Source organism: Anarrhichthys ocellatus, unplaced genomic scaffold, assembly GCF_004355925.1.
Source record: "Anarrhichthys ocellatus isolate YVR2014 unplaced genomic scaffold, GSC_Weel_1.0 scaffold49, whole genome shotgun sequence".
NCBI lineage: Eukaryota > Metazoa > Chordata > Actinopteri > Perciformes > Anarhichadidae > Anarrhichthys > Anarrhichthys ocellatus.
This window is the reverse complement of record NW_022280079.1, coordinates 2,556,347-2,582,765: the sequence shown is the minus strand read 5'-3', so window position 1 is coordinate 2,582,765 and position 26,419 is coordinate 2,556,347. Positions and strand designations below refer to the sequence as shown.

At 42.5% G+C, this 26,419-nt stretch overlaps 1 protein-coding gene across 2 annotated transcripts in view; it reads right to left on the bottom strand.

Moving 5' to 3' along the window:
* The window catches only part of chst11 (carbohydrate (chondroitin 4) sulfotransferase 11), a 103,988-nt gene extending 79,876 nt beyond the window's left edge, over positions 1 to 24,112 (bottom strand). The window contains exons 1-3 of one of the 2 annotated variants that reach the window (XM_031869788.1): positions 21,267 to 21,606; positions 20,356 to 20,407; positions 20,042 to 20,192 (exon numbers count right to left, since the gene is read on the bottom strand). Coding sequence is in view for 1 of the 2 variants with exons in the window: in XM_031869787.1 (XP_031725647.1) it covers positions 23,930 to 24,047 (118 nt within the window). In the remaining variant the exon portion in view is untranslated. Of the gene's footprint in view, positions 1 to 20,041; positions 20,193 to 20,355; positions 20,408 to 21,266; positions 21,607 to 23,929 lie in introns of those variants that run through there. The other variant, XM_031869787.1, reaches the window with a different exon arrangement.
* Between the last annotated feature and the right edge of the window lie 2,307 nt (positions 24,113 to 26,419).

Here is a 26,419-nt window from a genome sequence, read left to right as displayed (position 1 = left end):
CTGCGAGGTGAAAACAGACTCAACAAAGCTCTCCCAGACGCTCACTGTCAGAAGTCACACTTCTGCTACGCTGTGTTTGGAGGACCCCAGCCAACCGGGACGTTGCTCTGCTCCCATTGAAGCCCTCTCTCCCTCCCAATCGCCATGGCAACCCCATCCCGCCTGCAAAGCAAGCTGGTAGTAGGACGAAGGTGTAAAAGCTCTGAGCGTTTGTCTGTCCCCCCCCCTCCTCTCTCCATCAGTCTTTGTTTCTCTTTTTACATGACGCTCCCTCCATCCTTTCCCTTCATCCGCAGCTAACAGACGCCCAGCCGGTCCTCATAAATATCGCCTAATCACCGTCACTGGTGATTCATGAAGCACACAGATAACCTTGGGGTACATATATAGTTCTTCCAACTACGCAGAAGCAGAGGACAGATGGGCCTTCTCAGGCGGAGAGTGACAGATTACTTTGAGGTTCTCCTGAGCTGCCTGGTGAAAGCACCGTGGGCTACAAAATGAGGAACCACAGGAGAGTAGAGGAGGAGAGGAATCAAAAGAGGAGAGGAATTAAAAGAGTGGAATCAGAAGAGAGGGGAGGAATTAAAAGAGGAATCAGAAGAGGGGAGGAATTAAAAGAGGAAATGAAAGAGCTGAATCAAGAGAGGAGGGGAGAGGAATCAAGAGAGGAGAGGAATCGAGAGAATAGAGGATAGGAATCAAGAGAGGAGACGAATCATGCAGTGGTGGGCCAACAGGGCCTGCAAGGCCTTCTCTGCTGGCCTAAACAGAATCACAGTTATAGCTATTTTATAATTTAATATTTTTTCTTAAATATACTACATGTATTATAATTTATAAAAATATTTTTCCTATTATCTTATTTTCTCATTGCACATTTACTGTCTTCCTCAGTTGCTCTGCTTCCAGTGCAGCTTGTTTTAAGTAGAGCTTTTATCCAATCAGATCTCACCTCTGTCCCTAGGTAAGAAGACAGGCCCGAGGCCTTCAGACTCACAAGTGAATCCATGTGCAGTTTAAGTGAATGGGGACGATATTGTTGATTGTCATAGTTTTGAACCAATCAGATCTTTAGTTTGACATGTTGGGCGTATTCTTTGACGTGCCAGAGCCTTCTAGCTGGCCTACACGTCAACATTAACGTCCGCTGTGGTTGGTCAGTGGGCTAGCGTGACTGTTTTGAAGCTGAAGCAGCTAGCAGAAGTTAGTATTAGTAGTAACATTTCAAGTTGAATGATATGTAAGAAGTTATTACATTGACATGACATTTTTAGTGTTTTGCTTAGTGTAGATTCTTATTTTTTTACCTAGCTTTGTTTTTTTAACACTCAATGGCTGAAGGAGGAGAAATGGATTTCTCAAGAAGGACATTTCAGGAAAAGCTGGACAGGGTCAGTCAACCCCACAGCTAGCAGCCCTGAACCAGCATGGAAAAGGATTTGTACGAACTGTATTTCAGCATTGGAGAAGCGCTGCACATTTTATGGCTGGGAATGCGTTTTATTTGCAACTGAGTGTCTTGGTGTTTGGAGCTGTTTGGAGCTACGCTACGCTAACCAAGGCAGCAAAACGACACCATAGCACAACAGGACACTTACAAGCTACGGTGCTTTTGAAAACTTTTGGAGAGACCCGAGTGGATTTACAACTCAACAAACACGTTCGCAGGAGGACCTCTGACTGGAACTGAACTGAACTAATGTTCTGTACAACCGCATCATTGAACTCTTTAACAAAGAAAGGAGGATATACTTTGTCTTTAAGTGAACAGCAGCTTTGGTAAGTGAAGTGCTTTTGTGTTTTTACATCTGCAGTAGCGTTACTACTGTGTTCATTTGTCTATCGTGCCGTTTTTATTATACGGTTGATGTTGGTCCCTCTGATGTGAATACTATTTGAATGGCTCGTGTTCTTTAGTGTGTGGTGGAATACTGTTTTAGTGCTGCAGTGTTGCTGGACTGATTTGTCATGCTTTGTTGTCATAAATATATGTGACTGGTTCTTGTGAGTTTGTTGTCATTGTGTTAATTACATTGATTCTGACTATATGCATCATTGCCCGTTAATATCGAAGCATCCCGTCATCGCAGGGTTAGGGTCGGACATTTGCTTCTCTGTTTGGGCTGTTTTCTTTAACAAAGCAAGAATGATGGTCTGGAGCAGTGTTTTTCAACCTTTTCTGAGCCGTGGCACATTTTTTACATTAAAAAGATCCCGCGGCACACCAACAACCAAAAACGTTACAAAATGACACCTTTTAGGATAATACAGCATATATGCCAGGTGTGTCAAACTCAATCCCAGGGAGGGACTACGTTGAGGGCCAAATAGAGTCACCATTTAATAAACAGGATAGAAGGGATATTGCACAAAGTGCAAAAAGAATACATGTTTATGCATATGTGCCGGAGCCAGATGTTTGGCATCTTTTCTTGGCTGCCAGTTCATTAATATCTGGGGTTAGGTTCTGTGGAAACCCTCACGATGGAGTGAATGTGTGCATCAGTGAGACAACTCCTGTGTGGGTTTTTGTTCATCTTCATCAGCTCCACAGGTGCTCTTTCCACATCAACTGCAAACAGATTGCTGAGCAGTTCAGATGTAAATTTCTGAGCTGCAAAGTCGCCAAATCACTGAGTGAACTCTGTGCCAAGTGCGCCCAGTTTATCAGCAAAATGCGCAGTAGGGAACAAAGCGGTGGAGACTTTTACTGCATCACACATGTCTGTGATGATCACACGTCCCCCTCCCTGAAGCTGGAGGTTTAGAGCAGTGAGATGCTTCTTTATGTTGCACAAAAAGTCAGCTCACATCACCACATTTCGTCCCGGAGCTCTGTGGTGTGGCGGGACAGTTATGATAAACATGATATTTTCTGGCGGGCCGTTGTACCGAGGGCCGGATATATGCTGACAATTTAATGACAAGTCTCTAAATGTGTTGATCCTTACTCGGCTTTTCATCTGGGTTAGAATGTTGTCCAGGGCCCAGTTCAGAGTCTACATTTTTCCTTTTCAAATATTTCTCCATCGCCGTTTGTCTCGTCACCGCAACCTCTCCCGCGCGTCATTTCATTCTACTGTCCTAAATTAACACGGTCATTACTGCGCTACCTACTGCCACCCACTGGCATGGAAGAGTATTTAGCCAGCCAGTATATTGCAGCTCAGATGCTCAACAATGGCAAAGTATTTGCCACAAATAAATAATACATTTTTGGACTCATTAAGTGAAATTGGACATTTTCCCACGACACACCTGAAGATCTCTCACGGCACACTGGTGTGAAAATCACTGGTCTGGAGAAATGGCGATTGTGTGGCGACTGCTTTAGGCCTGTTTGAATCAGTAGAGAACAGCCAAACGCTGCGGGGAGAGTGTAGTGCTGCTATTGTTTCCCGCAAAGCTAGTTTAGCGTCGCGTGTATAATGTTTTTCTTCCGGGGTCGGAGTGTCAGACAGCTGTCTGTTACGTCATGTGGGTTGCCAGTTTGAGCGCAGTCCACCGAAAACATTATATTTCCCACAATTTAAGCTTCTGCATTTTCCGAACGCACTAGTATTATTCAAACGTATTGTTCGGTTTGTAAGCCTCGTACCGAGCGGTTTAATACGAATACGTGTATTGTTACACCCCTAGAAACAAATAATAACCGTAGCTGTGGCGCCACAATGAGGTTATTAAGAGATGGAACTGTAGCCGGACAGCACTGAAGGCCCAGGTATAAAATGCATGGCCCGCCACTGGAATCATGAGAGGAGAGGGATCAAAAGAGGAGACGAGACAGTACGAGGCAAGAGGCGAGAATTTGAGAGAAAAGAGGAATCAAGAGAGGAGGGGAGAGGAGAAGAGACAAGACGAGATAAGAGGAGAGGAATCAAGAAAGGAGATGAGATGAGAGGAATCAATAGAGGAGATGAGAGGATAAGAAAAAAGGAGGGAAAAGGATCAAATTGTAATAGAGAGGACTGGAAAAGCTGGAGGCAAGCAGAGACTAAGAGAGTCGTATCCGGTTCCCACACAAACCCTCAGTATAATGCAGAGATGAACACACATTCATACCAGTGTTGAACCATTGGTACCAGACTACAGTGTTAGTCATGGGTCGATACCTCTCCATTCACTCAGACCTTTCAAAACACATCACTGTTAAGTGAATATTCCACTAAAATATTTTGCATCACATACCCACTTTACACAAAAGATGGCTCTAAAAAGGTTTAGGTTGCTTTTTCATGGAGGATGGCAACTGTAGTCAGACTGGATTCACTGTTGAAACGGATTCTAATGATGACTCAGAGACATCGCAAAAAGAAAACATGAAAAACAACATATATAAAAGGATTTATTTTCTGTATTCAGTGACTATGTGGGGACTTCATGCAAAAACTAACGATCTATAATCCAGGCTGTTCTCATACACCGTTTGTAGCTTTACGTACGAAAAGTAATGCAATATCATTCGTATATATATATCCCACATAATCAATTAGTAAAATCCACGTAATTGTAAGGGAGGACAGGTGATGTAGTACAAAGAGTGACAAAGTGCGCGTAGGGAGGAGGTCGGCGTGGATCAGTGGGTCTTCAAACACAGGACTTTCACCCAGGAGACTGCTGTTTGTTCTTGTGTGAAACCAGAAGTCAACGTTGACTCGTTTCTCACGTAACTTTCAAAATTAAGTAACGTCACTTTCGTAGTTAATTTAACTCAAACATTGACCTATTTGTCACATAACTTCCCTACCGACGCAACATCGTTTCTGGAGTTACTTGAACCCAAACGTTGTCTTATTTGTTACAAAACTTCCATACCCAAGTAACGCTTGAGAAAAGATATTTTAACCCAAACCACGATCTTATCCTAAACTTAACCAAGTAGATGTGTTGCCTAAATACCCCAGGGGCTTGCAAAGACGCACTGATCGCTTGAGTTGCTGGACATCTGTTGGAACAAAGCATGAAAAATGACAAAACAACTTTTGTTAAGATATTACATGAACCGTTGTGTGAGGATATAATGCTATAATTATGCTGCAGTATCAACATTTAAGGTTGAGGGGGATAGTATTTTCTGCACGTTTAAGGGTTGTAGAAGCTACACTTCTATAGTAAAGCTATGGTAAACTGTATAATCTGAGCTAAGTACAGCCAAGGACCAGCTCAAATACCCTGTGTTGATCCGTCCATATCAAAGACACAAGTGAAGAAGGAAGAGGAACTAGGATAGAGGAGAAGAGATGAAAACAAAAGAGAAGCAGACCACAGAAGGGATTAGAGGAGCAGACAGCTGTCATCAACCCTCTGGTATTATGACGTTCTGCTGTGCTTGTCTGGATGTGGTTTGGCTCAGACTCTGGTACAGCAAACGCAAACAGCCTATTTTAGAAATGCTACATGTATTGTAGCAATTACATTCATTTTGAGACATTAGTATAATTAGTGTGAAGACAGGCTATCGCAGTGAACTTGACATCCTTTTCACAAGTGAGTTTGAATTTGAAGAACAGCACAAAGATGGATTCATTTTTTCTAGTGCTGGGCAAGTTAACGCGTTATTATCGCATTAACACATTAATTAATTAATGCCGACAATTATTTTATCGCGTGTTAACGCAGTTTTTTTAATTTATTAATAAGCGGACATTTTTAACACAAGAACCGGGCAGCGAACAGCTGTGTTTGTGTGGCGTCACTTCCTGCTGCTGCCCCCCCCGGGTGACACGCCCGGTCCGGAACCACCCTTCACTCCGTCACCGTTGGTCCCTCCCGTCTCTCTCACTCACACACACACGCACACACGCACACGCACACACACACACACACACACACACACGATCGTCTCGTTACAGGATCAAACGTGACAATATCAAAATACATATTGTCGTGTGTTTAAATAAACATATAAGCACGTGAGAACAAACTGCTCTTAACTGCAACTCTTTATTAGGATAACTTCCTCATGCATGGTTACTGCCATGGTTACTGCCATTACTGCCATGGTACGGACCCCCTCCAGATTCCCTTGCTTCACCTACATTCCCCTGGGTCCTAAGTCCCTCCAGGTACAGCTTCTTATCACCCTCTATGTACCAACATACATTTATAACAAATACCACACATATTACGGTAATCAGCGTTGCATGTCTGACCAAAATACCAAAAAACAAATTATTCATTTAAATTATTTTTTTTAGAGTTTTTAAAAGTGTTTTTGTTTGTAATATGTATAATAAGCATATCATTTAGTTATCGCTATTGAGAATTTAACAAACATAAAAAACATTTAACTGCTGCTGTGTAAAGGGAATACTTCTGTTAAAAATAACCTTATTTGTTTAAAGTGTTTGCAAACCAAATGTTATTGCACTTTTGTTCATATGGCAGAGAGAGAGAGAGAGAGAGAGAGAGACAAAAGGAAATCAATCCGAGCGAGGCAGGAGAGCTGAAGCGAATGTCAACATCCTCTTCATGACAGGAAGCAACAGGATTTAGGGAAAATGTATGTCCTGAACTCAAGCACTAATTCAAGCTTTACTGTGGTTGGTCCTAGCAAAGGGAAGTGCTTATGTAAATAGACTTCTTCCGAATTTTGCATCGTCGATTCCCTCGCGTGATCTCCATTCCCTCCACTGCTGTCATAACTTTCCTTTGCCGCCGCCCTCCTCCTCCTCTTCCTCTGTTTCTATCCTTTTATTTATTTTCCCGTCTTTTTCTGCTCTCTTTCCCCTCAGTCATGTTCAGACATGGTGTGTCCTGGAGTGTCCCGGCATGGAAACCGCACCACAGACACTTAGTTCATGGTGGTTTGGAGCAGGGGTGAAGCCAGACGTTGTAAGGGGGGGGTGCTTCCCTATTATGGCAGGTAAATGCACTATTTTACCGAGCTTTGTCTGAGGGGAGGCCCACAGTCTCAGAAAACATTTGGAGCATTAAACAGCCTTGACATTTGATAGTGACATCAGACAGGGTTGCAGATTGAACAGGGTCGATTCTTTAATCCTTTGTTGACTCAAGAACGACTGGCTAGATTTCCAGGAAATTTGTTGTGGATATTGATAACGACCTTCATACCTTTTTACAGCAGCTTTTTCTCAGACCCAAATTTTCCCACTTATGTGCACAGAATCTCAAAAACTAATGAGATTGCACATTCGTGGACCTCATGGATGAGAAGTGTTCGCAAGTTTATTGCTGCTTTCAGGCCAAAGTCAACAATTTTCGCTATCTAACAGGCAGATCGCCAAAAGCACAATTAAATCCTGAGGGATAAGCTAACTTCATGAGAGAACAGGCTCATTTGTGAAGCAAGATTGTCCTGTCAAACAGCTCCATCTTCAAGGTTTATTAAGGCCATGTGTGCATGTGTAAGCCCACTTCTTGCTGAGTCAGTGATGAGGAGAGGTTAGCTTGCTCTGCTCTGCCAACATGTCCGCCCTGACCCCTTCTTTTGGAGGGATATGAGAGGAGTCTTTGCACCGCACCATTGGGCCTGCAGTAAGGCCGATGGCAGCATCCGTCAGCTCCGCAGGCCAAACCGGCCACGCTGGCAGAGTAACCGCGGCTGGAAAAAACTCCCCTGACGCCACCAAGCCCAGATGGACGGATAATGGAAAAGAGAGATGCGTGAAGGGGAAGGAGAAGGCGGCGATGTGGGAAACACGAAGGAGCTGTGAGTGATTGGGGCAAATGGGGTTTGGCTGCACAATTAATCAGGTAGAACTGCACATGATGGTTTAATCTCCACAGATCTGAATTCAGCAATTTTGGAAGAAAAGTAATTTCACTCTCCACAACAGAAACCATGGTGGAAACTGTCAAAACATTGGTATAAGCAGCAGGAAAAGAGCTTCTGATCGAAAACACTCTGATGCACCTTGTATTTGTATTGCGTGTACAGTGGTATTGTGCTACACATATATTTACACACACAAGAATCATACGAGGAGAAATCCATCAAGAAAGAGACATAGAATCACGTTTTCTTCATCAATAGTACACGGTATCTTCAATGGTTCGTATGATATCTTACGAAAAGTTACTCCTCGCTTTACGTGCGTTTCCTGCGGAAGTCCGGCAACACGTGTCAATTTCCGCTTGTTACATGCTGTACGCATGTAATGTGTAATGCTTTTCAAAATAAACTTTAGACAAGAAAACTACTTGGTTAGGTTTATCAAAAGATTGTGAAATACTTAGTTAGGTTTAGGCAACAAAACCACTTTAGGATAAGATCGTCATTTGAGTTAAAATAACTTCGGAAGTGGTGTTACTGAAGTATACATGTTACGTGACGAATAAATCAACGCTGACTTCTCGATTCACACGGGGAACTAACAGCGGTCTCCTGGGTGGAAAATCGTTTTTTGTTCGACACATCCGCCTCTACTCCCAGTCCCCCTGTGCAGGTTTTTGTCTGGTTCATGACCTCGTGGATTACATACGAAGTGATTACGTGGGACATCTACGAATTACAGCGCATTATTTCTCGCGGGTATAGCCATGAACGCTGGATGAAAAAAGCCTGAATAGTAGCAGAAATGAGACCAGAATGCGAGAAATCACTGCACATTTCCCATAATGCATCATGTAAACTGCACCTCTTCCAGTTTGTAAGGCAGGCTTTCTATAAATGTGTGGTCTCAAAACCCAAATTTAGATAACCCAGATGACATCACTGTGACATCATCAGGGTTATTTTCTCAGACATTATACAACGGATTCAACAGCCTCAAGACTAGTAAACTGACCTTAATGTGTAAAATTGGAGGAGTTCCCATTTAAAAGGAAGCCAGGGCTCAAATTTAATGGATTGCTCTTCTTAATTCTAGAAATGGAGGGAAATCTCTAACGGAAGAAGAGCAAGATAGGACACATTTAAAGAAAGTATAGATAGGTGCACTGAGAAAGTTAACTGCAGCACTTCATAACAAAATCCCTCCTAGAAAGGCCAGAATACCAACGAGCGATGACATTTAGCAGTGTTTAAAGAGGATCCGAGGGTTGGATTATTCCTTTTCTTCAGCAAAAAGAGTGAGTCGATATCCAGGGAGAAGCTGGGGGAGGAGAGGGGAGGTTGAGTGGAAAATCCCTCCCAGTTGTTCAGTAAAGTGTCCCAGTAGCTGGTTCGGAGCAGGCAGGTTTAAATGTTCCTCCACCAGCCGTTTAATGAGACACACGGCTCAGCCAACCCTCCTCCACCTAATTTAAGCCATGATTCACTTCTCTTACGCATGCAGTCTACAGTATCGCTGGCACACACACAGACACACACACTATACACTGTTTTGAGGTGACTTGCCATTTACTTACCCTAACTCCTAAATCAATTCCTTGACGTTCAAAGATAAGGATTCCAGTCACACACACACACACACACACACAAACACACACTTGTTGCCTTATCCTCTAGCGGCAAATACGTCACATTTTGGACAAACCGCATGCCTACAGACATCCTGCACTTACACAAACGCACACTCACAAACACCTCCCCTGGCTCCTTGCACTCCAGAGGTAAACACTGGCTGTGAGATCTGGCCTGGAAGTCGCTCTGTCACCACCTAAAAATGCCCTGCTCCCTCTTACTCTGCCGCTGTTAATGCCCAAATGTGGCCAATGCGCGACACTCGCGCTCTTGACGTACTGCCCTGGGGCTCAAACCTAACGACCAAATCAATATTTATCGGCAGCGGCAGTGCGATTACATTACCGTCTCAGCTCTGGGCCTGCAGACGAGCATAACGACCATGGTGACCATTCCACTCCCACTGTACACTTATCAGCATGCCAGCACTCAACGCACACAGATGGATGCAGGGAAGGGACTACAAGTACCAAAGTTTACCGTATATTAAATGTAAGTAGAACAACACTTTGTTTTTCTGATTTACTTACAGGTTAGGGCTGGCAATAGTCAAGGCAATAGTTTTGCCTTGTTGATGCAAACCCACAAAAAGACCAAAATCAGCAATGTGTTAGTCCCTCTCTCAATACTTAATATCTATAAAAAAAATCATATGTATCGTTTTCAGTTAAAAAAAAGAAAAAAGACAGCTGGTGACTGTGGTTAACAAACTCAAACATAAGGAAATTTGGCATTTGTTGGGGACTATTTTCAACTGTGGATTTATACACATTTGGAATAAAACACATTGTTTACCATCCTCTGGAATAATTCATTTGTATCCCAAAAATTGCCTTATTCTAAATGCGTAAAGTACAGTTGGATAAATGAAAGCTTATTAACGACTGATCTTTCTCATCTGTGATTCACTTTAAGTATTGCTGCCAGAGATGCTAGTGGCACAGATTCCACTTGTAGGCTATATGCTAATGAAGACCGATGGGAGCGAAGTTAGCATCAAAGACAATGATTTTATACAGTTTATATTTTTTGTGTTTAGGTTGTTTTTTTTTCCCTTCTCATTATTTTTTTATTTTTATTTCATGTACTGATATTTTAAATGATTGCTTATGTGTACATATGTTTAGTTCTTTTGTTGGTGTGATTGGATGGGATATTGGAGGGAGGTATGATTGTAGTAGGTTTGGGTGAATAACGTGTTGGTAAGGTGGGGGAAATGGGTTTTGGGGGTCAAGGGAACCCGGGGCGTGGGGTGGACGGGTGAATTGGATCTTTTTTCTTTTTAAATGTACAAATTCAAACTTTCTGGTAAGAGTTTATTTTTCTGTTTATACACAAAATGAATTAAGAGATCTAAATTAGAATATTTTGTGCACAGCCTCTACAGAAAGCAGCACAGTGATTATCTGCGTGTCCTCACAAATTATTTGCTGCTTCCATTTGAAAATGGATATTGCACGTTGCCACCCAGTATTAACTTAAAATGTCTCCGAGACCCGCTCATATTTGATCTTCTTTTCCTCGCAATTACATCTGCTTTTCTGGCAAAATAAAATCTTCGATAACGAAAGAATCTTCAACATATTTAACACATCATTTAGAATCTATACCTACTATTTTATATTTTGACTCTTACTTTGAATTACAGGAGCATTTCATCAACCTTTAAAGGACCTTTCGGACTAGGCCAGGCTCTATGCTAGAAATCTGCTCTGCTCACTAAATCAATACTAATCAGTGGAATGTTATACGGCTTCCCACCATCCACTGAAAAGAACAGCATACAGTAAATCTCTGAAGTGTACAGTTCACCGACTCATTACGATCCTTGAAAGTCACATTTGTGACGCAGCCTTTGAAACTGCCGGCTTTAAAAAAAGGGGGGGGAAAAGCCCTGCATCCACTTTTGGACACCCTTTTCCCTGCGCCGAACACACACACAAAGACTACCACAGACAGACCAGATGTCAGTGTGTGGGACATGGAAGTCTGACAGATGGTAGCTATGTCTCAGTTTACTGCTGTACATGGTTTTAACCCGCCAGCACACACAGCTTCAAACCTGCACAATCACAGTAAGAAATGCTACAGTGAATATACAGTATAATATGTGTGATATCTATATGAACCAGATAGGGACTTTTTGGGAGTATCCACTCTTCACCTTCTAGAAACATTCAGATACCCGTCAAAACATGCATCGCTGTAAACAGCTGGATCAAACCTGAGACGCATTTTACGATTGCGCGGCGGCCAGATGTTGAGGCGCAGACGTGCACATTTCCCATCAATAACAGGCCCCGTCTCTGATTCATGGGAAGACAAAGTAAAACGGTCCTCGGAGATTGAGCAACCCCCCCCCCCCCCCCCCGCCAAAAATAAACCATCTGGGATACTGTCAACTGATAAATACAGACGTCTGTGCCGCACCTTTCCCACCCATTTGTGACCCGACACTAGAACACACACTGCACGAGTACAGTTTATGACACAGTTTGATCGCGATCATCGGACTATAACCTCGGATCATGAAGATGTCAGATGCGGCACACTCCTGTTCTCTAGACAAACAGTTTTTTTTAGTTTTTTTTTTTAGGTGAAGGTACAAGACGAGGGTGACGGTAGTTTTCCCATGTGCAACTCTAACGGTATGTGTCTGCTGTGAGAGATTGGGTGAGTGTGTGTGTTTCATGTGTGTAAAATCCCCTTCGGGCAGGGAGGCCTCGCTGATGACGCGGAGATGAAGTTATCAGGGATGCAAAAGCTATTCTGTCTCTGACTGACACACACACACACACACACACACACACACACACACTCTGAAGGGCAAACGGTGTCTGTTAACTGTTTCCTCTCAGAAAAAGCCTGCTCGTTGTTCTGTTTCTGCTGATGTGAGCTCCATAGCTTTTCTTAGCATTGTAGTTTGAAATGAGTGCCTGCCAATGCTAGAAGAAAGCTGTTAGTGTGTGTTCTAATTCTACACATAAAAGCACAAAAGTGTCCTCACAAAGCTACACAGAGGAGGAAATCTTTTTGATCCAACTTCTTTCACACACTTTATGAAGTCTCAATTGAGATCCCTCCAAAAAAAAAAAAAAAAAGAGTGTGTGTGTCTGTGTCTTTTGTGGCAGCCCTTTCATCGCCTCTCTAATGAGGTCCAGACGCTCGCGCAGATGGTCATCAACTCAGTCTAGTAAATAAGGAGTCCTCAGCGTCGGCCTCCGGCTGCTGCCTGACCCGAAGTCTAGACGGCGGAGTGGCACAGTCGGTCTGCTCTGAGTTACTCAGAGGGAGAATCAGGAGAACATGTGGGGGCACTTGATACTTCAGGATGTAAAACCACATTACACACCAATTCTGCGCTGTTCGACCGTTTGTCCGGACTTCAGAGGGGACTGTAGTGGTCAAAGGAGTTCAGATCCCGAAGGACACTGGGCACATTTTCTGAGACACAGACTGCGCTGCTGTATGTGTGTGGCGGCTAATCTGGGTGTACTGGTGCCAGATGTGGATCACACGGCAGGGGATCCACCGCCCCCCCTCACATTGGGATGTTTGATCTGGGATTTAGCACCAGAGCCGGGGCAGGAAAACAGCAGAAGCAGTAAGATCGCACAAACAGGATGTCCGGGATACACTCTCACAATACACACAGATACCGGGGCAGGGGGTACAATGACGGATTGCATTCATACACAAACAAACGCAGTCATCATCTCTTCGGGCTTATCTCCTCGCTCAGCATTTCATTTCAATGAGTTTGATCTGTAGATTTGCTCACAGAGCTGTCTTCACTTACTGAAGTGCATTTAAACGGATTCATGGGAAGACAAAGTAAAACATCAACTCAGTCATCAACCGAGTTTAGCTTCGGCAATAAAAAAATTAACTGAACCATCTGAATCAGCAAAGTTTATAAACATCCAACTCTTATCCCTGAGCCTCACTCTGTGATTCATCTGTGCCGGGATACTGTGTCCATTTTCATCTCGTTCTTCTGAACTTAACTGTATATTTTACAAAGAGTTAGGACTCGTAACGCCAGCATTTATAACAACAAATGTGGGACAACACAGTCACACCAGTGTGTACGATTTAGGAGGATCTATTGGAAGAAATAGAATTAAATATTAATAAGTATGTTTTAATTTGTGTATAACCAACTGAAACAAAGAATCACCATGGTTTCATTTGCTTAGAATGAGTGGTTTATATCTACATACGGAGCAGGTCCTCTTCACCACCATGTTTCTACAGTAGCCCAGAGTGGACAAAAACAAACACTGGCTCTAGACAGCCATCTGTGTTTCTGCGTCAGCCAACGTCGCTCTATGAAACACTTGCAACACGGGAGAACGTTCAGTTGGTCGCAATCGGCAACCTCACTACTAGATGCCGCCAAAACCTACACACTGCTCCTTTCAGTGAAATCCACTCATTTACCAGCAGAAGCAAAGTGAATCGGCACTCAGCCGATTCACTTTGCTTCTACTGGCAAATTAATTTTACCAAACACCGACAGAACGAATTGAGCCCAAAATGCTGAAAGCTATCATATTAACACCCTGTGTATTGTCACTACGTCCCCAAACCTCTAGCACCAACTATTTTGCAAAGACACGTGAATAGATTTTGCTCTGCCACATGACGAAGCACAGCTGGTAAGTGAACATCAGAATGTTAATACTTGGATTAGTTGTTTTTTACTTAAGTGTGAAATTAACCTGATTAGATTCTGATTATTTACTTTTATTACATCACAAAAGTGGCACCTTGGCATTACAGACCATAAAGCCCTCTGAGGCAGATTTGTGATGTTGGGCTGTACAAAATAAACATTTCATAAAGAATTATATGACAATTTGTGACAAGTAGAGAAAAAAAAATGTCTTCCAACCTCCAAGGTATTATTGGAGACTTTTATAGGAATGCCCAAGGATTAGAGCTCATTTCCTTGATTACAGGGCCACATGTTTGAGGTCACCGACCCCGGCAACTCAGCAGTCTCTCTGCAGTACAGCATCAGTTACCGCTGACACTACTGCCACAGACCAGCGAAGGTGAGGAATTTAGAGTTTCCTATCGAAATTCCAGGCAAGAATTTTCCATTGTTTCCCAAGACTTTCTCATTATTTGCTTCAAAAAGAAAAGAGTAGCTTTGTTGCATGGCAATCTCTCCCTTTCTCCCTCCCACAAGGGCAAAAGAAATAATAATTTCGGGATTTGAAGTGTGGTCCCTCTCGGGTCCGTCTCTGCGTCAGAGGCACAAGGCCTTTGTGGAAGACGTGAAATGAGAGCTTGCGACTTTGAGGCCCAGGTGCTCAAGCAGGTTACCACTCGCAGGCGGAAAAATCACACAGCATAGTAGCGGGTGAACAGAAGGTGCCGACTCAGCACACACACACACTCATTTAAAAATATCCCAGAGGCGCTTCACAAAGAAACCAAACAAGCTACAAACAGCCTTATTAACTGCGCTGCTCTCAGCAGCAGCAACGACTCCTTTAAAGGCGCAGCGGAGACTCAGACCGATGAGGCAGACTGGATCTGTCACGGGGCACAAAGTAACCATAGGCTCAAAGTGAATTCAGGGAGACAAGATGGAGGTTGAAGGGGCACGGGTCCTTGCGAGCGGCTGTCAGCGAGTGGTGGCTAAACTTAACGAGCCGGCCCTTTTGGCTCAAATTTAACAACAGGGGTGCCGACCTCCATTTGGCACAGGTGGCATAGGTGACTCACGTTTCACCACCGTTTAGATTTGTGTCTCCTGCTTTGGGTACTGTACAGGGAATCTACCGCAGGGGGTTTTGCTTTTACAATCCCTATGTTCATTTTGGAAAAAGCTTTTGCTGCTCGTGACTCAGTATTTCAGGCAGGCAAACAGAACCGCTGTCAGGGAGCCACTTAAATAACCTGAGTGATATTCTATCGTGGGCTTTCTATGACAGCAGTCGTTTTGTCAGATTAGTTTTCCACTTTTTCCTACACTGAATATTTCATTTCAATTTAGAACTAAACTCTTTTAACGACACCGCCAACTTTTAGGAACTTTGGCCAATCTGTTGTGAGAGGTTCGGCCCCAAATGACCAGTCTCTGGTGGATAGCTCTGTGCTGATGGAGTGTATTAAACTTAACTGCAGTAACATCCATCCATGCAGATAGCTTTGGTTTTATTAAGATTTCGACTTTGAGATTTCGACCTCCACCCCATTACAAACGGTGTAGCAAGTGACTTAAGAACAATTAGTTCAGCTGTGAATAATTATTTTTGTTTGAAAGTTACATGTTAGAATTATAACATGTAACTTTCAAACAAAAATAATTATTATTCAAAGGTGTTATTATACTATAATAAAACTTTTAATAATTGGAGCGGATGGGAGTGGTCAAAATAACAAAATAAAAGCCCCATATGAAACTAAAGATAAACGTTGACTTCATGCTTTTTATGTAACGTTTTACAGAACTTTTTTTTACAAAACTTTACGCTTCTTACGTAACGTTGCACAGGAAAGCTGTTAATTTACTGTATTACGTTACGTTGTTATGTTGTCACGTAACTTTGTAACATTAAGTTGTCACGTTACTTTGTTACGTTATGCTAAACCTAACTATTTGTTTCAAAACATTAACCAAGTGGCATTGTGTGTTTCTGCGAGGGTGATACAAGGCCGATATGAAATGCATGTATGAAAAAACAATAATTGGTTTAGAAACTACGACATTCAGTACATGTTTATTGGAACTTTTGAAAAAATATATAATTTTCTTGCTGTCGGGGCATTCCTAGCTGCCGCCACACTAACAGCACTATTCAACAGTATTCCTCAGCATTCCTTTAACACACAGGGACATATAGCTTAACTGGACACTGAGCATGAAATAATGTTTTCAATGCTGCCATGCTTTCTGTCTGCTTTCACTAAGGCTGGCAGTACACTCCAAACTAAATTGAATTTGGCGACCTCTCAAACTGCTGTTGAACACAGTGCTGCAGGATAACGTCTCTCGAGGTCTGTTCCTTCCCCGGCTTCCACAGCAGATGGAGCTGCTTGTGAGTCGAAGTGATGCAAAGAAGACAAGTAAAAGATATAAAACATCAATTTTGTTTTTAATTTGGAGCATACTGCCAAATCTCAAAGCCCAACTTGATGTGTGTGTTAGTTTAGGCCACAGTGGGATGGCACGTGCCCCCCTCTGTCTCTTTTACAAGAGGTCATGGAAGAGAGGTGAGTTTACACTACGAGGCCAGACGGGATTCCCAGGCCCACTAATCATGCCTGAAGCTGGGAGATGCTGCCTGGAGGTGCTGCCGTGTGTGTGTGTGTGTGTGTAGAGAGAGGGAAGAATAGGTGAAGTGAAAACAAGCCAAAACCAAGACAAGGTATTGCGATAGGGGGATGAAGTCCATTTCAGAAAGAATATTAAGATATAAATTAGATGTTCAGGAAGTCAACACTTAACACACGTACACACCGCTCACTATCCGTCTCACCTGTGTAATCATGCATAAACACACTGTAGCATTACAACTTATATCCCAGCTCCTGCACAAACACCCTGCCTTAGACATATCTTCAATCAGAGCGCCCTGGATGCAGCACCCTGTCATCACCACAGCCAAATAAAACATCCACTTTGTGACCTGCGTGTGCGTCAGAAGCTGATACAATGCCTGCGGAGATTGGCACAACTCTGGGAGCAGGATCCAAAGGACCGGAGTCTTGGTTTAATTTCTTAACAATCAAATCCCTGCCTGGAAGCTCATTTAATGACATACAGCAGGGAGGTCTCACTCTGTGCAAAGTTCCTGCCACAGGATACTAAGTTCCACGTCTCTTTCCCCATTGCTCCGGATAATTCATAGGGCATGCATTCATGGGGCCAATTTCTTTTGTTAGAGAAAAGTTCGTAAGAGAACTGTGTTGGAATGCGTTTTTTTGTAATGCTTTTTAAATTATTTAACCCAGTTGAAATAAAATGACTCAGATACTCAATAACAAAACCGCAGCCTTTTACTACTTACAGCCCCGACCGGATGGTTAAGAGAAGTGAGGACTCAGCAGTCAAATGACGCTATGAAAGAATAAAAGAGTTGTTTTTTTTGTGACATTTACTTGAAAAAAGCTAGGTAACAATTTGCACTCAGAAATTCCGAGTAATTTTTACTGAGGAATTCTCAAGTTAAGTTTACTTACTAGTAAGAATTGTTTTTTATCCAAAATTTTCAAGTAACTTTTACTTGCAAATGTCTTCCTTAGACATAAAATGTACTTAGTCTTTGATAGTAATCTTTACTCAGGCTACCTTTGCATCTAATTACAAAACCCCAGTAAAACTCAATTAGGTGTTTCATGTACAGTGGGGAAAAAAAGTATTTAGTCAGCAACCAATTGTGCAAGTTCTCCCACTTAAAAAGATGAGAGGCCTGTACTTTTCATCATAGGTATACCTCAACTATGAGAGACAAAATGAGAAAACAAAAAAATCCAGAAAAATCACATTGTCTGACTTTTAAAGAATTTATTTGCAAATTATGGTGGAAAATAAGTATTTGGTCAATAACAAAAGTTCATCTCAATACTTTGTTATATACCCTTTGTTGGCAATGACAGAGGTCAAACGTTTTCTGTAAGTCTTCACAAGCTTTTCACACACTGTTGCTGGTATTTTGGCCCATTCCTCCATGCAGATCTCCTCTAGAGCAGTGATGTTTTGGGGCTGTCGCTGGGCAACAGACTTTCAACTCCCTCCACAGATTTTCTATGGGGTTGAGATCTGGAGACTGGCTAGGCCACTCCAGGACCTTGAAATGCTTCTTACGAAGCCACTCCTTCGTTGCCCGGGCGGTGTGTTTGGGATCATTGTCATGCTGAAAGACCCAGCCACGTTTCATCTTCAATGCCCTTGCTGATGGAAGGAGGTTTCCACTCAAAATCTCACGATACATGGCCCCATTCGTTCTTTCCTTTACACGGATCAGTCGTCCTGGTCCCCTTGCAGAAAAACAGCCCCAAAGCATGTTTCCACCCCCATGCTTCACAGTAGGTATGGTGTTCTTTGGATGTAACTCTGCATTCTTTCTCCTTCAAACACGACGAGTTGAGTTTTTACCAAAAAGTTCTATTTTGGTTTCATCTGACATTCTCCCAATCCTCTTCTGGATTATCCAAATGCTCTCTAGCAAACTTCAGACGGGCCTGGACATGTACTGGCTTAAGCAGGGGGACACGTCTGGCAATGCAGGATTTGAGTCCCTGGCGGCGTAGTGTGTTACTGATGGTAGCCTTTGTTACTTTGGTCCCAGCTCTCTGCAGGTCATTCACTAGGTCCCCCCCGTGTGGTTCTGGGATTTTTGTTCACCGTTCTTGTGATCATTTTGACCCCACGGGGTGAGATCTTGCGTGGAGCCCCAGATGGAGGGAGACTATCAGTGGTCTTGTATGTCTTCCATTTTCTAATAATTGCTCCCACAGTTGATTTCTTCACACCAAGCTGCTTACCTATTGCAGATTCAGTCTTCCCAGCCTGGTGCAGGTCTACAATTTTTGGAGTTTGGAGTGTGACTGTTTGAGGTTGTGGACAGGTGTCTTTTATACTGATAACGAGTTCAAACAGGCACCATTAATACAGGTAACGAGTGGAGGACAGAGGAGACTCTTAAAGAAGAAGTTTCAGGTCTGTGAGAGCCAGAAATCTTGCTTGTTTGTAGGTGACCAAATACTTATTTTACCGAGGAATTTACCAATTAATTCATTAAAAATCCTACAATGTGATTTCCTGGATTCTTTCCCCCCGTTCTGTCTCTCATAGTTAAAGTGTACCTATGATGAAAATTACAGGCATCTCATCTTTTTAAGTGGGAGAACTTGCACAATTGGTGGCTGACTAAATACTTTTTTCCCCCACTGTATATTTAACTAGCTTTTCTTTACTTTTTCAATTGAGAAATATTAAGTAATATTCACACAATATATCTTTTATCTACTACTACTCTACACAACTGTTCAAATATGAATGTTGCATTTTTTTTTTTTTAAACTGGGCTACTGTTAATTTAATAAAATTGTCTTAACATAAGGCTTCTACAAAACATCTTTTAAACTACAGCAGCTTTACTTGTTAACTGGTGAAAGAGGTCACTGCTGACAGACACACAAATACCAACATATATAATCTGGTTGGCATTGCCAGACAAAACATTTCTAAATCAGTGCTGCCAATAAGAAATTTAAGAACACAAACATTTAGTCATTTAACAAACACTTAATTTGAAACGATGGGTATTGCTTGACAACACTTAGATACACATAGATGAAGCCCATGAGCAGAAGGCAAGCCTTTGCCACACTTTGACAGTCATCAAGAACCTCTTTTCCCTCTGACGACAAACACGATTGTCAGGAGTGAAGCCTTTCTGTGTTGCATTTCCATGGATGACAAGGATCTTCATGACATGTTGAGCATAGTCCTCTTCAATGACTTCTTTGAAATTCAAATTTACTAATGTTCACTTTTACATCTTCGAGTCTGATGTGTTCTCAAAAAATGACGATAGTGGGGGAAACAAACAAAAATATTGAATGTGTTCAAATGCATCATTATGCATCTATTCTCAGTGTATATGAGCCCAACATAATTTTATATAATATTAGATATCTAAACTTTACCAGGCTGGGTGATTCCAGCATGGGTCTTGGTTCCTGCAACTCCGTCCTTTGTCCCAAGTATCTCCAGAAAGTTGGTAGTGCAATTGTCCAATTTCGACAAAAAGTTTCACTCCAGATGAACTGTGGTTGTTCTTCTGAACTCCTCATTGATCTGAAACAAAAGACAATAAAAAACATGATCAAGATGAGGTACCTTGCTAAAACAATTCATGCAGTAGTCCTCCCAGTATAATGTACTATTCACAGCAACACAAACTATGACTTCAAATGTATGTCAAGTTAATTAAACTATAACAGTACTAAGTTGATTTTACCTTGTGTCAACTGTTGATGTCAACTTGCTGAGAGTGAACGTCCTTTAATATTCTGCGAAATATATAAAGAAATTATGTTAAAACATGAACACACAACATTAAATCTGAATTTGGCTTAAATCTTCATATTGATAGCATGTTTTATCCCCACACAGAAAAACAGCACATAAACAAGCCAACATAACGTTAATACTGAGATACACAGCAGGCCTGGTCATGTTGATATGCGACACTAACTCAACACAGTACTGGTACCTTGTTTCATGCCCAAAGCCTTCATCATCAAGGACACCACATTGGATAGAGACATAAGAGACCAGTTCAAAACTAATGACAGAAATAAGTTACTGTAAAAATATGTCAGAATATGACAAAATAATGTTAAGTGTATTAGACTCGCTCTAAAGTCACTAATTCCACCACGTATGGGATATTTTTTAGCACATGACCAGTGTGCTTGTTGCTGCTTAGCTATGATTCCCTGTCTTGTCACATTTTCCTCATTCGACCTCGGCTGCACTTGAGGATGTCCAGAGAAAGCACGCTGTGCGTGTGTCGCAGCACAGCAAAGCACCTGTGTGGCAGAAGAGGGCTTCACAAAACCTAAGTAATTCCCCCTCCCCCTCCCCCTCGTCGACAGAGCGCAGCTGGTCGAGCACCGTGTCCCCAGGCCAACAACTTTTCAAGGGAGAACCCTGTAAAATCGTGACCAGAACCACCAAAAACATGTCCACAAAATGTAGCGCCGTGAGCCATGTCTGTAATGCTGTCCCTCGTTAGCTAGCATGATAGCCTAACTAGCTAGCACGCTAAACTGAGCAGTTCGCTACTCTTCAGTGTTCACAACTCAAACGCAGACTTGACCGAAGGCTCAACAGCAACGTAGAGCATTAATTAAACATATAACCTACCCCAATGGCTCCCGTCCATGAAGTTCCTCTCCTCAGGTGAAACGCTGCCGTCCTTGTTCAGGTTCTGCTGTTCCGTCGTCTCGTTGAAGAAAGGAGCGCGAAATCTCCTCTGACGTCACCCCCTGAGTACGCGCTATAGGTTGCCAGGTTTTACTCGTATTACCCAAGTACATTTTACTTTGTTGTGTCAGGTAGTGCATTCAATACAGTAGTTTAGTAGATATTACTTAGTGTGAATGATTAACATGTACTTATAAAAATGAGGATACATAATTACAAACAAACACCAAGTAACACATTAAATAAAAGGTGATGTTTTAAAGTAAAAGCACTGGAATGATAATTTCTTGTAAAATTTACAAAAATAATCGAGGTAATAATTACAGGGCCAAAAAGTCTTTTTTTCAGTTTGGGTCAAGTAGAATGTGAGATTAGCCGTGGACAGACAGCTATACACACACACACATGACCGAACACATGATCCCCTCAGCCTTACGCCCAGGCTCTTCTTTAAACATAAACATACTGATAGAGCTGCAACTAACATACATTTTCACAATTGGTTAATCTGTTGATTCTTTTTTATTAATTGTCTATATTAAAATGTCAAAATATGGTGAAAAAGGGCCATTACCACCTCCCAGATCCCACGTGCCTACATGAGCCTGTTTTATTTGAATAAGCAACGTTTTCATGTTATTTAAGAAGCTTGAACCTAAGGACATTTCACCATTTTTTTCACTTTCTTTGCTTGAAATATGACTGAAACAATGAATTTGTTGTCTCACATTATTTTTTATGACCATATTAAATCAATCGACGGACCGTTTCAGCTCTCCATAATCAACATTGGTTTTTTTTCTATGACTTTTTTTGCGTGAATTGCTTATGAACATGATTATGAACCGATGACAGAAATCGTCCGCAGACATGGGTGCACATGATGGATTGTGATGTGATGTGTGCACCGTAGATTCACGCAGCACCAGCACACATTTAAATTCCCGTTACTGGAGTTTTAACACAGCTCTTTTATAAGAGATTTAAAAACCCAGTTTGAGGCAAAGGGAACGTCACATCGATGCTTAACTACATGTTGGGTTTTGTTACGGTCAAAAGACATGGAACAATACAATTAAAGGTAAAACAAAAAAAAGGTTGATTTTGCAATTATTATTGTTTATTATACATAGAGCAGTGGGGTCTGGAATTAAAGCCAATGTTAACAATACAGAATGTGCTCCAACTATTGATCTGTTGAGCAGTTGCTGACATGCAGAAGGTTTCATACCCGAATAATTTAATGACATCCTTATAGTGATCAGATGTTCATATTACACTACAGTAAGGCCATTTCACTCACTAAAGGTACCCTGATGAGATTGGTTTTCTTTGTGGGGCTAAGACACATACATGTCCACGGCTGCCAGCAGGAACAATGGTGACTCACAGAGCCGCTAAAAGAGTCTGCTCTGTGTGGATGCTTCTGCTCTCTGGTGTTGGCTGTTTCATTCTTTTATACCAGCAGCCCCGTCACTCAAATAGAGAATTCCTCCGGTTTCACATCATCACCCACAGACTGAGACTAAAGTATCAATTTTTACATGGACCTGCAAGTATCATAGCAGTATTGCAGATTAAAAAAAACATATCATAAAGCATGATACAGCATCAATTCAGCCACTGGAATGGTTCTGTTTCTGCTGATGTTAAGTAAATACCAGGAGAGAGTTTTTCCCCTTCTTCTGCACCGTACAGTAAACCTGTTGTACTGTAAGTCAGCATCACTGAATCAACACCGCGCGCTACCCCTTGGCCGCATCAGAACGCAGGACTCTTGGCGCACCAGACACGCTGATGTAGCCCACAGCGCACGGATACCACATCCAGACCCAGGGGCGTTGATTAAGTGAAACGAATGTTGTTGGCAAAGAGCAGAACATCAGATCTGTTCATTTAACATAATGGGTATGGAAAATCTCCCTGCGGAACCCCCGCTGGCATGGAGAAGACTCCTTTATTGCGTGATGAATTGTTGAACGGGTCTCCAGGCGCGCACAGATTAGAGAGGACACCGGTTTTTAAGGGCTCCCAAGAGACGGTTCATTTCCAGATTATGGACTCCAAATTGATTTCCCCATTATAGCTCGGTCTCAGCTCTCGATCCAGATGGTGGCAATCTCTAGGTGGATCTCTATAGCCTGTAAAACGCCCGTGCACTTTGCCAAACCTCACGGCCGCCCATGCGCCGATTCCCGTTTCCAAGCCACGTTTCCGGAGACAAAAAAATCTCCATGCCACTTGTCAGCTGAGGGGAGGGGGAAGCGAGCGAACAGCGCCCGGTCGCTTGCTTCCAATTCCCCCCAAACGCACGCCTCCACCGCGGAGAAAGAACCGCTCAACAAAAGCGCAACAAGACGATCAATCCGGACTAATTGCGCCACATGAACGATGGATTTCAAAACGGCGTGCTCCGGCCGGATGATTTACGCGCTCACGCGTGTATCAATTATTCATCCTCTGCGTTACTGTACAGCCCTGACAAATCGATATGTCAACATGCCAGGAGACTGTCAGACACATTGCCATACATCACACATATACATCACACACACAAAACACACGCACGTACAGCCAGAGAGAAGAGAGGAGGGAGATCCTACCTGGTTGGAACATACTTTGGAAATAAAAGATGACCAGAATAAAGGATCCCAAACAAGTGGCGAATACCATCCGGCATATCCGGCTCATCCTCATCAGTTCGGTCAGAGTCTGTTTCATGACGAGGCGGAGAGGCGGCTGGGCGCTGCTCGCTTTGTGTGTGGGGGGGGGAATGAAGGGCCGTGTCTGTCGGAGGCTCCGGGGCTCTCTGTCTGGTGGTACTGATGAGGATTGTCCGCCGGTCAATGAGCTGAACGCATCCAACGCGGAGCGTACCACTGCTGCGCTGCTGGAGGGGGGAGCGAGCGGCAGGGACACGAGGAAATGGGCGCGTCCAGATGTGCGTTTATAGAAGGAGCGTCACATCAAAATCCTGCTGTTTAACCATTCTAGTTAATATTGTTTGAATGAATACATTCATGTTTTTACACACATATTGTAGAAGAGGTCACCATGAATAATAAACGAGTACAAGTGCAACAAGTGAAGTACAAGCGCCTCAAAAATGTACTTGAGTACAGTATACTTGTTTAGTTACTTCCCACCACCCCTTGAGTATTTCTATTTTATGCTACTTTATCTACTTTACTACATTCCTGATGGATGTATTTACATGTTAAGTCCACTGGTGTTGTCAGTGAGTCACAGTTACTATTTGCAGACATTTGCAGACTACTTGTACAATGACATGACGAGCATTATATAAAATAATATAAATATGAAAAAAGCCAAAACAACCACAAAGAGACACAAAACGACAACAAAGAGACTCACAATGACTATAAAAATACACAAAATTACCATAAAGAGACACAGAACAACTACACAGACACAAAAAACAACTACAAAGTGATTAAAAAGAAACAACAAAGAGACACCAAACAACTACAAAGAGACTCAACCTGACTACGAGGTGACACAAAACAGCTACATAGGGACTTAAAACGACCACAAAGAGACACAAAACGACCACAATAACGGCAAAACAACCACAAACAAAAAATAATGACAAAGAGACCAAAACAATTACAAAGTGGCCCAAAATAACCAAAAAGAAACACAAAAACTCACTGAGAGATGCGTAACGACTACAAAGAGACACAACAACAACAAAAGAGGTGAAACAACTAAAATCTGTGTGCTCCTAGGAGCTAGACTGTACTAGTTAGAGTAAATACTAACTGTAACAAAAGTAGTCCGTGTAGAGTAATTTGAGTATCTGTAACCATCTGTTGGTGATAGTAAGTTACAGTAGTTGCAACAATACCAGTGGTTGCAGACAGTAGTACCTGCAGTGGAGCTTTCTGTTGTGAAGTAGCAGAAGTTTTATTGGTGGAGCTCACAGCACACGGTCAAACAATATCACTGGTATTAATAGTAGCAGCAGTAACATGAATAGTAGTTGCAGACATGGTAGCAGTATAATTACTGCAATTAAGTTTGTTCAATCAGGTAGTATCAGTGTTATTATTCCATCTTTCAAGCGCTGCATCATTAACCTGGTCTGCCTACAGCTACAGCGACATCTAGTGGTGTAACAGCGCGCACTGCACAGGGGTCAGGTGAAACCGGGTGAAACCCCTGAACACTGTCCGAGCAGAGCAGCTAGACAGATAGACATCTATGCGGCATCTTAACCTTACTGCGAGACCTGCACAGAGTCACGGAGGCTGCTTCGCTTTGATCGAATTATGCTCTAATGGCGTTTTCAGCCACATGCCAGAAAGAGAGACTCCGGTGCACTTTTTCTAATTGGGATATCTGTCTTACTTACACAAGCGGGACTGTCAGGCAGAGAGTCCGAAGGTGGTCTGGAGGATAACCTCGGAGAAAAATTTACATCTAATTGCTACAATGTTTAGCGAGCACCAGCACGATGCGCGGGTATGTACGGTCCATTAACATGGGTCCGATGGGTCCCTGGACGCGCCAAGTGAATGAAAATGACGCCCTTGTTCGAGGGGTCAGCTTTAAAAATAAATAGAAAAATCTGCGCTCCAGTCCCTGCATTCATATGAGACACTTCACCTTTGACAGGCATGAATATGCAACAGTTGTTTTAAGACAGTCGCTACGCTTTGAGGCACCGTATCAGAGAGAGAATATAAAAGAGGGAAAGCTGACAAAAAGGTGCATCGAAGAACTCCGGCCTAACGTCTCAATAAAGACACCGTTAGGTCAATTAAAGCGAGAGCACGCGCCAATAAAGAGTATTCATTTGGGGTAATTCTATAATCCCCGTCCAGTTGATTACATGAAATTAAGGCTGCAAAAAAAAACCTGAGGCTCGTGCCACGGCAGTAAAAACACAGAGCGTGTAAGCCCGAGCTTTTTACTCCATGTAAACGCATCAAATCCTAGAGTCTTATCACTCTCATGCAGCCTTTATAAACTCAGCTATATTAAAGCTTACAGGAGGGAGCATCTTATCTTCCTTAAAGCCGAGAGCCATAAAAACGCTTCAACAGCGCTGTCTATTTCTGTAAGTTCTT